Source organism: Monocercomonoides exilis, assembly GCF_001643675.1.
Source record: "Monocercomonoides exilis strain PA203 chromosome Unknown scaffold30-1206723, whole genome shotgun sequence".
Classification (NCBI taxonomy): Eukaryota; Preaxostyla; order Oxymonadida; family Polymastigidae; genus Monocercomonoides; species Monocercomonoides exilis.
In genome coordinates this window covers 896,889-912,479 of record NW_027150575.1, presented here as the reverse complement: position 1 = coordinate 912,479, position 15,591 = coordinate 896,889, and the positions used below count along the sequence as shown (strand labels likewise).

Sequence of the window (15,591 nt, the reverse complement as noted above, 5' to 3'; positions counted from 1 at the left end):
AGTCCAACTTCCGTGGGCATTAATCTTCTCCTCTTTGTTCTCTGTCGGTATTGATAGCACTGCACCCCATTACAGCTCTGACGCATTGATTGTTAATTCTGCTGGTCTGTTCCTTCTTTTCAGGCTCCTTGGTCTGTTATCCTGCAGGATCTTCTTCCAATGTGTAAATTCTCCCAACAACGTTGGGTTGGCTATAACCGTTCCATTCCAGCCCCCGCGGGCTATCGCCTGCCTCAACGCGTATTGCATGCGCTTCATCCACAAGTTTGCTGGTGGGTGTTGCAACCTCACAAAATTCAACCTCCCGAGGAGTGCTTCTAAATCCCTCGTCCTTTGTCTCCTCCTTTTCTTTGCATGTGCTATCCATTTTCGCACGTCCTCCAGGAGCAGCACTCTCTTCCTTTCTTGGAGCGTCACTTACATCTTCTCTGAGTTCCACAACCATCCCAGAAACTCCACACTCCTTGAGGGTTCCAACTTCAGTTTCTCTTCCGACAGAATCCAGCCCAGATTCCTCAGGAACTGGGATATCTCCTGTGAGATCAATCTCAATGCATCCCTGTCTGGATGCATGAGGAGTATATCGTCCAGATATACTACTAGCTTTACTTTCCACTTCTCTCTGGTATATGACGCTGCCCTTCTAATTATCTTTGTGAATACCCTGGGCGAATCCTTCGCTTCAAAGGGAATCCCTACGAAGGAATAGCATTGATACTAAAAGCTGTAGCACAGGTTGGGGCTGAACTGTTCGTCCACTTTCACATGATGGTATGCGCATGATATATCGAGAGTGGTCATCCAATCGTTCTCCTCCAGGAGATCCACCACTGTTTCCTGGGAATCCATCTTGAAATGCATTCCCTGCACTTCCTCGTTTTGCGCCTTGCTATCCAGGATCTTTCTCCACTTTCCGTTCTTCTTTTTCACAATGAATGTCGGGTTGAACCACTTCACCTCCGACTCCTGTATGGACTTCACCACTCCGTCCTTCCATTCCTCCTCCAAGAGGGATAAGTTGTTGCTCGTCATTTCTATCGTTCCCCAAAACTCCTGTCTGTGTTTTCTCTCCTCGAGTTTGATTGGGGATTGGGGACTTTTCCATCGAGCTTTTATACCACGGCTCACTAGTTTGTCTCCCCCAATCTTCTTCCACTCGCTCAGTCTGTTCACTAGTCTCCCAGGAAGTGGCTCTTTCGGTGATCCAATCGCTCCGCTCACCTTCACTTCTGATTTCTTGTGGTCAACCTGCATCTGTGAATTCTCTTCTCCTTCGAGAGTATCTAATATAGCTGTTCTCGAGCTCCCCTCCCGGGCGCTCCCAATTGGGGGCTCGATAATAGTCCCAGAAGCTTTCCAAACTATCTTCCCGTTCCCCCTCTCGCTCATCTGTCTCGTCACTCGGGGATATACGGAGTCTCCTTCTGTTCTCGTTGTCTCGTGTCGCACATCTTCCATCGATATCTCTCTCGCCGAGTCCCCTGTGATTTCTCGTTCTCTCCACTTCTTTTGGTCTAACGAGCTCAGAGTCTCTCTGACGTTCACCTGTTGTTTCTGCATTTCCGTCTCTGATCGCTTCTCGCCCTGAGCTACGGTTTCTCGTTGTATATTCATTTTTCCGTAATGTGCTTCTCTCTCTTCTCTCTCTGCTCTCTCTCCTCTCTCGGTCTCGCGGCAAAGCGCGGCTCTCTCTTCTCTCTCTGCTCTCTCTCTCCTCTGCCACTCTACTCCTGAGACCACTTGTTGGATCCGATTGATGGTTCCATTGCTGTCCCTCCTTGGGTCCTTGAGGGAGCTGGGGGCGATGGTCCCGTAAATGAGACTGGACTTCCTGTGATGGTTGGAACGAACTGTGCCTGAAACTGTAACGTTCTCTTCTTTCCCCTGAAATCTGTGAAGCTCCTTCCGTATCCCCTTCTCTGGAGCTGTCTGTACACAAATCCTTGGGTGCTCCTTCCCGAACTGTATCTTCTCGTAAGTCCCCATCTGGCTGTTGTGGGTCCGAAACCTGTTGTGGAGTCAGGAGATTCACCGTTTCCTGTTGCATCTCTCTCTGTTTGAAATAAGCTGGTGCTCTCTTCCAGCTTCTTCAGGTTCTCCGGCACCTTCTTGATCATTTCTCCCACAAGAAACCCTTTCGCGCTCTCCCAGCTCGACTGGGGTATTACATTTAATGGATTTATTCTGTTGATACAATCAACTGTCAAAACATAGGCACGGAACAGTCCTCACAATTGCTCTTTTTCCTCCACAGACTGGTGAGTTCTCTTCAGCTCTTTTGTTGTTAGGGCTGCGATCGCTTTCGTTGATTCAAATCCCGATTCAAAGGTAGGCTGGAAATGCTCGATTGCTCGGCTCGCTTTTGATGAATCTCTTCTCCCTTTTGTTGTAATATCTGTCCTAGCTTGCGCGTTCCAGCTTGAGTCCGTGTGTCCCGTGAAAAATTCCTTCTCACTCTCTGGAATAAATGTGTTCAGTATGTCATCATTCATTCTTAACGATCCAGCCTTTCAAAACTCAATGAACTTCCTCAACTCGCTCGCCTGTCTCCGAGGTGTCAACCACTCCCTGGGAAAGATTCTGGTAAAGTCTTCAATTCCTCCTTTCTCTTTCTAAACTTCTTGCTCTTCCGAATCCCAGTCGTTAACCTCTTCATCTTCCCATTTTCTCGTACGGCTAATTGAACGATGCAATCTCTCACGTTTTCCTTGTTTCCGCATCGCAAACAGATCACCGAAATCCACATCCGACTCAAACTCGCTCGATCTCGATCTGCTTCTTCTCCCCAGTAGTTCCCTCTTAACTTTCTTCATTGGCCACATTCCAGTAGCTTCGGACTGCATTGGCTATGTTTGGCTCCTAGAGAATTCTTCCATCACATTTTCTACTCTCCTAAGTCTGTGCATAAGATCAAATCCTCTGTCCTCTTTGTCGCCATTTAGCATTCCAACAGTATCTTGAGTCATTCTGCCTGCGGACAATGGAATGAAATAGAAATAAAATTGTTGGAGAAGTTAGATCCAAAACCACCCATAAATTAAATTTTTACTCATTATCGAGGAGCAAACCTGCTCCTTGCGTTTGTTTGTTCGCTCCATTGTTAATCGAAAGATGAAACAATCATAAACATTAAATCTATATTTTTCATTTTGTAATTAACATTTTCTTTTTTAGCTTTTTTGTGTATGGTATTCACAGATAAAAATTAAGAGAAGTATTTAATTCTCTTTTATCTATAATTAATATCAAATTAATGATTTAATTTGTTATTTTTGTATTTCAAACAAAAAGAATTTCAATGAATAAAAATGGAAACGACTTGCATATGTTATTTTAAATGAAAGAAAAGTTATTCAATAATTGAATACACAAGTGATTTTTGATTCGATTTTTGGTGTGGAAAAATGTGGTTTTTGTGATATAGAGTTGTTATTTGAGTAAAATTTCAATGTTTTTTCAACATTGACTTGTTGCTATTTTTTTATGCTTTTCAAATCATAAGTTCGATAATTGGATGTTGACGAACTATCATGATTGTATATTGATTCAATCATAAAAATTTGTTGGTTTATTATAGTTGATCTCACAATAATAATGTGAAAACAAAGAAATAATTAGAAAAAAAAGTGTGAGTTTGAATGTCAAACATTTTCATACGTTTAAACATTGTTTATTATTATTGATTCATTGCTAATTTTTGAATATGATTCATTCTCAACTATTCTCCTTTCTTTTGTTATTTTTTTTAATAAAATGACTCTCACTTCAAAAACTTCAAATATGTTTACGATATCCATTTATTTCCTTATTTCCATCTTATTTTTCTTCTTTAAAATTGATTCTTTTTTTTCCTTTCAATTTGTTCATTAACTGTTGAAATCTTTTCAAGATTTTTTATTTACAATCTCTGCTAATCGTGGTGGTTATAATTGTCATTTATATTCTTTAAAAATTAATAGGAAAAAAAATTGAACTTAAAATATATTAATGTGAATAATAAAAAGATAAAAGATGATTTTCTTTTATGTTTTGTTACACAAACATTTCAAACACAGTCTTTTGTTGAAGTTGAGATGGAAAAAGCAAGATCAAGAATAATCTCTTTCCAAAGACAAACAATCTTTGAAAAATTAACACATCGAAAAAAAGTTATGACAAAAAAAATTACCAAACAATTTGATAAAACATAACTAATACTCATTATCGATTATTATTCGAACACAAATTTTTGGAAGAGATGTTTTTTAAAAAAGAAAGAGATTCCAAGGCACTAAGGTTCATTGGAATTGCTGAGGCACGTTAGTCAAATGTGTTCTTGAATGCTGATTTGGCTGCAAATTGTGAAATTCCAGCTGAAAAAGAAATTGACAAAGAGTCTGCAGTTGGTTATTTTCAATCAAAATGTTGAAAGTAAACTTGTTTAATGAAAGAATAATGATAGTCTTGTTTCAGTCGAGTTGGAATGCAATTGTGGCACAGAAAAAGAATGTGTTTTTCATTTTGCTGAGCGCATATGATTCTAAAATTTATTCTGATTGGATGATGATATTTTTTCAGCATCAAAGTGTATTCGTCAATCCTCTACAAGTATCAGGACTTTCTTTGAATGAAATTTCATTATGATGACGTTATTTGTTTCCATTTGAAATCTTGTTTTATAAGGACATTTCTTCAGATCATTATCGTGATGAGGAATTTGTGATAAAAACACAAAAGAGAATAAAAAAGAAGACTCTTGTGAAATCTTCAAAAAAAAAAAATAGTTCGAATAAGTGGAAGATAGGATCATTCAATAGAGATTTGAACACAAAAAAATCCATTTTCCAATATATGTTTTGTTAATGAGTTAAAAATGTCTGATTCAATATTCATATTGCAAGTTTTTCAGAAATATTTCCAAAATTCACGGAAGATTCGAAAAAATAATGAGAAACTGTCATACACTCACCATTTTCAGAAATAATAAAAGACAACGATTTGAACAAATACAAATGCATATCTGCTGTGAAAATAAGAAATTCAGTCAAAACCCGAAATAATCACATTTTCTTTGGATAGCTTTTTGTTTCTATTATAAATGTGTCTGTTTACAGCGTGATTGAATCTTGTCTCGACTGAACATTATTTTCATTGAATAGCATGATGATGATTTTGTTCGTCTGATTTCTGCTATTTTGAATAAAAATTGGTTTCATTTCCAAAACAAAAAAATTCAAAAAAGAAGAATGATTCTCCAAATGAGAAGATAACAGCTAATATCAATTAAAAATCTAATTCTCTTTCAAAATAAGAACACATTTCACAGCCCCAAACCAATAAAATAAGAATACATATTTCTGAAATAAATGGGAAAAAAGAAATGAATAACAACAAATGATTCAAAAAAGGAGAAAATATAAGGAAATTCAAAAGGTGTTGATTTGATAAAAACTCAAAATCTAACAATTGAATTACAAATTGACATGAACTGAAAAAATATATTTCGAATAAAAAACAAATCTCAACAAACTGAAAACTCTTTTTCAAAATCACAAACATTTTCATAAACATAAAATTTCTACAAAAAAGGGAATAAACAATAAAAAGATTTGTGCAAAACGTGATAGTGATTCAACGTATCACAAACACAAAAAATTACAAAATACTCTTTTTCACAGCAAAGCAACAGTTTTCACCTCCTTCGAATTCAATCACTTTAAAAACTCAAAATTTCATCATGAAATCAGTTCAAAAGAGGAGCCTTTCTCGAACTCTGATCAGTTACAAAAAAATGAAAGAAATTCAAAACAAAAAAGGAGAAAATGAAAAATTTTCTATTGACTGACTTTACCCAAAAAGAAAAAGGCTTTTCTATTTCCACAATTCAGATTGCTTTTCACATCTCTCATATCACATCCCCAATAAACAACTTACCTCAAAAACATCACAAACAAAAAATTCACAACCAGCAAGAATGGCTTCAGAGTTCTTCACAAGAAAACTTTAAATACGAACGAAAACAAACTCTTCTTGTTGAGGCTATTCAACCCCAACAATAATAAATCCAAAATACTGTTTGTGAATAATATTATAAACAAATTCATAACCTCTGAACGAAACTGTCAAATCCTCTCCCTTTCAAAATCCTGTTGTTTTGATTTCAGATGTTTTTGGATTTTCGATTTGAATTATTGGATTTGTGTTTGCTCAATTCATCTCTTTTTTTAACCCTGTGCTTTTGAATTTGAAAAAAGTTGACCCATCTTAACATCAATATGAAATCCACGTCACACTGGTGTCTTCAACAGCACTCCCAGGCTCATCATCTCCTTCATCGTCAATGGCATCTGACACGGTCATGATGACTGCATCTTTCGGAAAATGTTTGAAAAACTCCCTTTTCAACCAGACAAGCGAAGGCCTGTTTGACGCTTCCATCCCAACACTTTGCTTCCACACTTCTGAAAAGCTGCTTCCACTTATTGCTGCAATGTCAGGCCTCTCCCCATTCACAATCTTCTGCCCTGCCACCTCCCCTTCATACTCTCCAAATGGGATCTCCAATGTCAAACACTCCCACAACATCATCCCAATCGAGAATACCACCGACTCCTTCGTTGCTCCCATCTTCTTGTTCATCAGCAGCTCTGGTGCCTTCCACCTCAGGCACTCTTTTCTGTTGTATTCATCATCCTCAAATGCAGACGAGGGAAGTGAATCACTATCATCATCACTAGCAGATGTCACAACAGTTGATGAAGAGATGGATGATGAGTCTGAATCATCAGAAGAAAGGAGATCAGAGTGCATCACAATGCAGATCACCATGTGTTCAGAGAACAGCACAATGTGAGGACTCAAACTGGATAATGACTGAAGAGGATTTTCCATCTCGTCAAATGAATGGAGTGCCAGATTGGCCACCCAGAACAGGATCTGTGCAGCTGTCTGTTCCCTCTCCTGAAGAGTGCCAATTGCCATCTCTTTCTTCTCATTCCTCCCATGAAGCAGCATGAACAGTGAATCTCTCAGATCTACAATCAGCTTCTCATGAGGGGATGAGCAGGCCATTGCATCCACCAGATTCGACATCGATGAGGTGGTTGGACACAGACTCTCCGATCGAACAAATGTTGAATCTGAATCAGTTGTTGAACTTGATGAAATTGATGGTGATGGTGTTCTCTTTCTTGTTTCCTCTTCTTCTTCTTCCTCATCCACTTTCTCCAACATCCATTGAGGAATCTTGTCTGAATCTCTTCCAAGGATATATTCAGTTGATCCACACTCACTTAACAAATGCTCTGATGACTCTGAATGTTGCATGTTCGTCTCATACACCCTCTTCTTCATTCTCTCTTCATTCTTCTTCTCTGCCTCCTTCTCGGCTCTCCTCCACTGCTCCTCTGGTGACATCTCCATTGTCACCATCTCAAATTCCTTTGGATCCTTCCTCACTGTGTCATTCACAATCTCCTCCAATTCCTTTGTTCTTCTCTTTTGCTTTCTCCACCGAACAACAAACAAAATAAATCCAATCAGAACGATCAAAAACAAAACAACAAATATCAGACAAAAAACAGCCCATGATGATTTCACTTCTTTCCCTCCTTCAACAATTCTTTCATCTCCTTTTCCAACACTTTCACTCCTGTTCTTCACAATAAGTCGCTCTGTTGATGAAGGGGAATCTGCTTTCCCAAACACAATCCACACACTCACTTCTGTCTCTTCTCTCACTTTCTCCCATTCTGAACATGAAATAACCGAGTGAATCTCATTTTCTGACACAAACCCTTCTTCTTCAATCCCCTTTCTCACTATCTCCTCTTCATCTCCATTTTTCATGCTCATCTTCACTGACAAATCACATGGCAGAAACAACTTTCCCGCAATCATCAACTCAGCATCTCCATTTGGTTGAGAAACATTCTTTACCTCTTCCAAAATGGGGATGAAAAATGATGATCCTCTTTCAGTTGCTATCCCTCCCAATTCGCATCCCTCATCCAATATCCACAATGATGAGTTATCTTTCAGTCCATCTCCCCCTTTCACACTCACAACATCCAATTCTCCATCCCCTTCGCAAATCACATTCCTTCGAGCTGATGGATATCCCTCAATTGATGGGTTGTTGTTCTCAAATTCTCCTTTCTCAATCTTCACATTCCCTCCACTCACCCACAACCCTCCTCCCTTGCTCTTCATAATCGTTGTTTCCCTCATCTCCACTTTGCTCTTCTCAACACCAACCAATGACCAATTCCATTTGCACAATCCCTCTTTTCTATTGTTTTCTTCATTGATAACCTCGATTTCTTTTTCTCCATCAAACACACATGCCTCAATTCTCACATCCTTGGAATTCCTGATCTGCATCATGCTTCCCTTATCAACCGAATTCACACATCTCCCAAATGAGCTGTTCAGCACACTCACCTCTTGCTCAGCTTCTTCCATCCCAATTACACACCCTTTCAACAATAGAGTCACATTCTCAACTTTCATTTCCTTCATCTCCACTTTCGCTTTCCCTCCAACACTCACAACATCTCCCTCGCAATTGATATTCGATATTCTTGTTTCAACAATTGTCACATTCGATTCTTCATGGAATGAAAGAATTGTTTTTGTTGAATAAATATCTCTGAATGTTGAATCAAATATCTTCAACTCTCCACTTTCCACACTCACAATTGAACAGTTCAACTTCATGAGCTCAACTGTTGTTGAGGAAGAGAAGAATTCACATTCCTGTATTTTTGTCATTCCATTCTTCACTTTCATGAGATAATTGTGAGCTGACTCAAATCCATCTTCAAGCTGGAATGAGCATCTCTCCACTGAACATTCATTCACAAACTCCATCACACAATCCTTCTCTGCTGATTTCTCAATCTTGGAGTTCAGCCGAACAATCCCCTGTGTCTTTTTCAATGAATTCACAACCAAATCTCCAATCACACACTCCTTCCTCACAAACCCTTCTCCATCAATCAGAATCGCATTCATCACCCCTTCCTCGATGTGCCCAACCCCACAGTCAATGCTCACACACGGACTGTTCTGTGCCCCACATCCCCTCCCATCACTCCCTCTCCCATTCACAAACACCTGTGCCGAATAATAGAATGTGATCAGCGGAATCAGATCAACATCTCCCTCGCTCAAAACATCCCTCCCATAGATCGAGTTGTTCGAGTTCAGTGACTCCTGGTTGTAGTTCAGCGCAAACAGTGTTTCGTTGATCTGGTGAGCAATCGAGTGGCATCTGACAAATATGTCTTTCCCCACATGTGCCTCATTCATCACAAACAGGATGTTCACAATCTTGAAATTCAGAGGCGGAATCTGACTCTCATTTCCATAATTCGCATGTGGGTCAGATCCATCAATAAACAGCCCTCCTCCACACCCTGTCTCACTCGAGCACTTGCACATCGAAAACGAGCTCCCATTCACTTTTAACACCGACTCCCCACTCTTCAGCACCACTCTCATCCCACCTCCTTCAATGCTCAAACCACTCTTGCAACTCGACATCGAACACTCATCCACCACACACTCCACTCCATCCTCAAATGATCCCACATCAATAACACTTGCTCCAATCCCTTCGTTTGTGATATTGGAAAATGAACACCCAACAACCCTCAGAACTGGTCTGTTTCCATTTGAAAACACCTTCTTTTCCCCATTCATCTGGTTTTCCTCTTCCATCATCGAAATCAGACTTCTCTCTGTCACATCGACAAATGAGATGTTCACATTCTGAAGTGTCACCTCGTGTGCACTTGGACTGAACGCAATCAACCCTTTCAACTCTGAAATCAAGCTCAACGAACACCTCTCAATCACAACACTCCCCCCATTCACTCTCATCACACAATATCCAAAACTTTCTGCCACCCCTCTCCCTGGGCCAAATGAACAATCTGACACTGACAATAATGTGTTTGCTCCAGAGGATTCAATCAACACTGAATGATGGGTTGTGATGGCTGGCTTGGTGAATGACACATTCACAAATGACAGACTCACATTCGATGATATCATTGAACCATCATCAGACAAATCATTCTCATCTTCATCACTGATCGTCACCCCTGTCCCTTTCTTTGTCCCTTCAATCACCACTTTTGGTGACTCTGAAATTGATGATGAAAATGAAATGGAATGGCTCAGCAACCCTGATCCCACAATGGAAATATGTGTTTCTCCTTCTCCAAGTGTTGGATATCGAAGTGATATCAAGTGATCAATCGATGAACATGGTGCCTCGGAATACCCACACCCACTGAAGTCTCCTCCTTTCTCCTTCGAAACAAACCCATCCCCACTCCAGTTCCTCCACAAATACACAACCAGTGGAATCACATATCCCTCCTCTCCTGTTGACTTCCTCTCCCACCCACACAACTCATCCAATGATCCCAACTCCTCTTCCTTAATCTCCCATTTCAGATGCTCCTCATTCGCAATCTCACTCAGATCCCATCCCGAAACAAACACATTCTTCCCTTTCCAGGCATCACATCCCTCAAATTCCATCCCTTCCATCACAAAGGACCCCATCTCATCTGCCAGCTTCACAAACATCCCTCCTCCCATTCCTCTTCCTCCTTCCTCAACACCCTCTCTTGGCACTTCACACCCTGAATATTTCACATTCTTCATTTCCAAACTCCCTCCCTTCCTCACTGATATCATCATCCCTCCTCCTCTCCCTTCACTTCCCTCTGAACCCTTCGCCTCACACCCATCAATCACACAACTCCCATTCACAACAACACTCCCTTCTCTCTTCACCAAAACACTCATCCCTCCTCCTCTTCCACCAACACACCTGCACCCCTTCACAACACACGATTCAATTACAATCATCCCATTCTTCTCCTCATCCCCCTCTGCTCCAACTACTCCACTCACCCATCCTCCATCTCCACTGCTCTTCTCAATGTTGTTCACCTCACATCCACAAAACACAACTGATTCCACCCCTTCACCAAACTCAATCACTGAATGTTCTCCAAATCTCAAGGTCTCTGTGATCACCAATCCCTCCACTTTCACTTTTCCCCCAATCGCATTCACAAAACAATATCCAATGGAATTCTCTGATGAGCAAACAACAGAACAGTCAGTGAGTGTGAGGAGTGTGGAGTTGGATGAAATCAGAGATGATGATGATGCACCAGATAGAGCAGATGGAATGCAAAACGTGATGTTTCTCATTGAGCATTTGCTCAACACCTCAATCAGACAAGATGACTCAAAATTCTCTGGTGCTTTCACCCCAACTTCCATCCCTTTTGTTGCACATGAAATCTCCCATTCAAAGGAGTCTGTCATTCCAACTGCCTCAGCAAGCTCATATCCTGAATCCAATTCGATCTTCTTGTTTGTGTCGGGATATCTCACCTGCGCTGCATGCGTGATGGTGGCACACGGATAATAGTCAAACCCACAGAACCACGAGTCGTATCCACCCAGCCCATCCTTCCCCTTCCCCACATGTGCTGCATCTGAATATCTGTCCAAATACACATTCAGTGGGAACAGCCTCATTGTTGTGTCACTCCGATCATATCCCACCAGCTCATTGTATTTTGATTCATCATGCTGGACATTCAGCGTTGAGGAGCTTATTCCCCAGCTCGCTGAATTGCTCCCATTCACAAACACATAATTCCCCCCCAATGAAGCAGAACACCCTGAAAAGTCAACTGACACAATCGAGAAGTCAATCGAGTTGTCAGCCAGATATAGCATCATCCCTCCTCCATATTTCCAACTTGTGCATCTCTTGATTGTTGCCGAATCAATTTGAAGCTTGCTTGTGGGTGACAATAGATCAACCTTGATCCCTCCTCCACTGCCATTCTTGCTCTCACAATCCTCGATTGTCACATTCTGAACAACAAATGTCTCCCCTTCTGCCACACTCTTTGCCGCTACCACCCCATCTCCTTCAATCAACCTCACATTCTTCACAGACAAGTTCGCCAGAATACTCTCTCCTGATGCTGTGGCTGTCAAAAACAGGGCAGATGAAGATAATGAAGAAGAAGATAAAACAGGTTCAGTGAACAATGGTTCTGACGCATTCATATCTTTGATCTCCACACCAACCATCGATAGCTGCGACAGTGGAACCACAAACACTGACGATGATATCATATATTCTCCAATATTGCTCGTGGTAATCACAACATCCTCCAACGAAAGTGACCCACTCCCATCAGACACAAAAACCACACTCGGCGAAGGACTTGCATTTGAGTTGCAATCAACTTTCATGTGCAATAAACCAAGGTGACCTGTTGTCACACTGAACAGCGCTAAAGTTGGTGAAAGTGCTCCTGTTCCGATCGAACTTTCCGTCCTTCCTTTCCCATTGACCGAAATCTTCTTTTCTCCAATTTCAATTGTTGTTGTCTCGCTTGTGTGATTCCCTTCCATCAGGGTGACCATTAGAATCGTCTGTGTTGTGCTCCGAATGACTGCAACACCAGTAGTTTGGCATGTGTATGATTCATTCGCCCCACAAAATTCTTCTGAATTTCCTCCTCTCACGGACACAAATCGATTAAGAATCCCTTTCTTCAGCCACTCCTTCTTTTCAATGTTCTGATATTCCCAGTCACTAGTCCAATATCCGTAGCATACTCTCTGTTCATTCGTGTTTGTTGTATAGCATTCATAGAACGGATTGCCTGAAGATAAGAAAAGGTTGTGGCGATCATAATACATAACATCATGACCGTCTGAAGGATTAATAAAGCATTTGCATTCGTGGAAGAACAAAAAACAACAATAATATCCATCACTTGGTCTTGCAGCTTGATTTGGAAATATCCTCAATCCTCCTCCCTCTCGCTCTGCTGAACATGAAATAAACTGAATATTCCTCATTTTGAATTGTTCAGGCGCATGCCTGCAATAAATGCCTCCACCATATATATGTGTCACTGAACATGAAGAAAAACTGCAGTCAAACAGACATGTGCTTTCACCTCCCCAATTTTCTGCTCCAATGCATTCTGTTCCAGAAACCTGAAATAACTGTAATAGCAATCCTCCTCCATAGTCGAATGCGTTGCAATTCTGAAATTTGCATCCACTGATTCGAGTGTTTAAAGAAATGTAACTTGCATATAACCCTCCTCCATGATGTCTTTCTGCATGGCATTCATTAAACAAAGAATTTTCAATAAGAAAAGATCGAATCGAATAGCACATGATTCCTCCACCCCGACTGTATGCCACACATCCATTGAATACACAATGAGAAACAAAAAGTTCTCCATTTTCCGAACTGAACACATTTATTGCTCCGCCACTTGACACTCCATCCTCCCACGAATCAATTTTTCCAGTTGTCTTCGATCCGTTCCACTCGCACCAAATAAATGAATTCGCTCCATCAGTTGTTTCGTTCTGCCTCTCCGGATGTCTCTTATCGCTTTCGCTTCCAATGCATTCAACGTTTCTTGTCCGACTGCACCCAACGAAGGAGGTGTTTGAAACAGTTAAAGAGGCCGAGGGGTTGTTGAGTGAAGGAACAATCCCTCCATCATACGCATCACAGACTGATAAGAATGAACAACTGTTCATCATACAAGTGGTTTGGGTTGATGTTGTGGTTGGAGATGAGCATGAATCAGGTGCTGATGAAATATTGAAAAATGTTAGTTGGGAGAGGGAAACAAGAGGAATAAAGTGAGAAGAGAGGAATGGGGTTGATGACACACAAAAAGAAGAGAAATGAGATTCACCCAACGAAATAATGGATGACTTTGAAATATCATTGTCAAATTGTCCAGAAGTGAAAAGAGGAGGAAATTCATTCAAACCTTCAACATTTTGCTGAATTGAAATGTTCAAAAATGACCCAAAACTCCCTTCCAGTTCTATCGGAGGAGAATGTTTCCCAACAATAAGAATGCACTCTTTCATCGAAACAATGCTTCCTTTTTTCGCAATGAGAATCCTTTTTGTTCCTTTTTCTCTCAAAATCAAGCCCATTTCCATGACCGATGAATTGAAGCATTCCAAGCAACCCTCAATTTCACTAAATTGGCAAATGTCAGCTTTCTTCGAAATTCCAATTTCTCTTCCATATTCTTCTTTGCTTTTTTCTTCATCATGATGAAAATCTCTTCCTTCATTTTCACTTCTTTTCATTTCATCGATCAGTTTTCCACCATCTTCTTCATAATTATTCAAACCATCATTTGAAGGATTTTTGTTTATCTGAAGCATATTTCTATCCACTTTAATCATTTCTTCTTTTTCTATTTTTTCTCCAATCCAGCTCGAGTCTCCGGTGGTGGCAACAAGATTCACACAAAGAAAAAATACACTGTAAACAGGCATCCCCACTCCTGACAACATTTTTGTTCTGGATCGACGAAAAAAATAAGATTATTCTTTTTGTTATTAATCTTTTTTATAATGGGAAAAGAAAAACTATGATGGTATCTCTTTTGATAAGAGATAACATTTTTGCTTTTTAAATTTTTTTTTTAATTCTGAATTTATGAATAAATTTCTCAGTTTTTAAATTTTTCTGAATATTTATGCATCAGAATGTTTGAATTGTTTTGATTTGAAAGCTGAAAAGGTTTGGAACAAATCGTTATATTTTTTTTAAAAAAATATTTTCCCATATATACCAAAAACAATTCTAAATCGGAAAAGAATAATTCGATTTCGAAAAAGAATATTTCAATTTCGAAATTGATTTATCACAAAATTTTAAAATATATTTTGTGAATGGATTTCAGTAAATTTTTAGCAATTTTTTAACCACATAAATATAAAATCTCAAAAAAACCTATTTTTTAAATTGAAACAATCAATTAATCAATTTTTGAATATTTTTTCATTTTCGAAAATCATCACTCAAATGAAAAAAATATTTTATTAAATTCATTTTTTTTAATAACCAATTAAAAATAGCAAATCATCAATCACATTTTATTGAATAACAAAAAACAAGAATTTTTTCACCAATATTTTTTTTAAGTTTCTTTGGTGAAAAAATAGAAAAACATCAATTTTTTATATGAATATGAATTTCTTTTCTTTTTGAATTAACTCCAATCATATTTTTTTCAACGAAAAGGAATGAATATTTTTTTTTTTGTGAAAAATCATCATTTTTCAAATATTAGTAAAAAAAGGTAACTGATGAAACATCAATAAAGAGAATTTAAAAACCCACACACATTTTATTCATTCCACAAATAAAAAAAATTTCGTTTCGAAATTGATTTAGGGTGATTTATTAACCCGAATATTTTTTTTAACCCGAACATTTTTTTATTTATATGTTCAATCAACCCACTTTTTATATTTTATTAATTGTTTTGAGTATATAATAAAAAGTCAGTATTCAGAAATTAAGATCAAATTACTACACATAATCTCTGATGGGGGGGGTAGATGGGGGTGTTCGCTCCTCCATCTCTGATTAGTGCCTCCCCTGAGGAGATTAGGTAATAGCAAGGGGTATTAATAAGTTAGAATTTGGTCGAAAAAAAAATTTTTTTGATTTTTTTTCATTTCAAATAACATTTTTTTAAAAAAAAATGAAAAAATGAT

At 39.0% G+C, this 15,591-nt stretch overlaps 5 protein-coding genes across 5 annotated transcripts; all 5 read right to left on the bottom strand.

Annotated features, from left to right (window-relative positions):
• Positions 1-136: 136 nt before the first annotated feature.
• MONOS_8727 (uncharacterized protein) lies at positions 137-445 on the bottom strand (the record flags this gene model as incomplete). The annotated part of the gene is made up of 1 exon (XM_067879161.1): positions 137-445. One exon carries the CDS (start codon positions 443-445, stop codon positions 137-139), a length of 309 nt encoding a protein of 102 aa, XP_067725199.1.
• Positions 446-717: 272 nt separating this feature from the next.
• MONOS_8728 (uncharacterized protein) lies at positions 718-1,614 on the bottom strand (the record flags this gene model as incomplete). The annotated part of the gene is made up of 1 exon (XM_067879162.1): positions 718-1,614. One exon carries the CDS (start codon positions 1,612-1,614, stop codon positions 718-720), a length of 897 nt encoding a protein of 298 aa, XP_067725198.1.
• Positions 1,615-1,724: 110 nt separating this feature from the next.
• MONOS_8729 (uncharacterized protein) lies at positions 1,725-2,492 on the bottom strand (the record flags this gene model as incomplete). Its single annotated transcript, XM_067879163.1, has 2 exons — positions 1,725-2,184; positions 2,257-2,492. The coding sequence occupies 2 exons, from the start codon at positions 2,490-2,492 to the stop codon at positions 1,725-1,727; spliced, it is 696 nt and encodes a 231-aa protein (XP_067725197.1).
• Positions 2,493-2,612: 120 nt separating this feature from the next.
• Positions 2,613-2,843, bottom strand: MONOS_8730 (uncharacterized protein; the record flags this gene model as incomplete). Its single annotated transcript, XM_067879165.1, has 1 exon — positions 2,613-2,843. One exon carries the CDS (start codon positions 2,841-2,843, stop codon positions 2,613-2,615), a length of 231 nt encoding a protein of 76 aa, XP_067725196.1.
• A 3,406-nt stretch (positions 2,844-6,249) lies between these two features.
• MONOS_8731 (uncharacterized protein) lies at positions 6,250-14,379 on the bottom strand (the record flags this gene model as incomplete). Its single annotated transcript, XM_067879166.1, has 2 exons — positions 6,250-13,652; positions 13,839-14,379. 2 exons carry the CDS (start codon positions 14,377-14,379, stop codon positions 6,250-6,252), a joined length of 7,944 nt encoding a protein of 2,647 aa, XP_067725195.1.
• Positions 14,380-15,591: the final 1,212 nt, after the last annotated feature.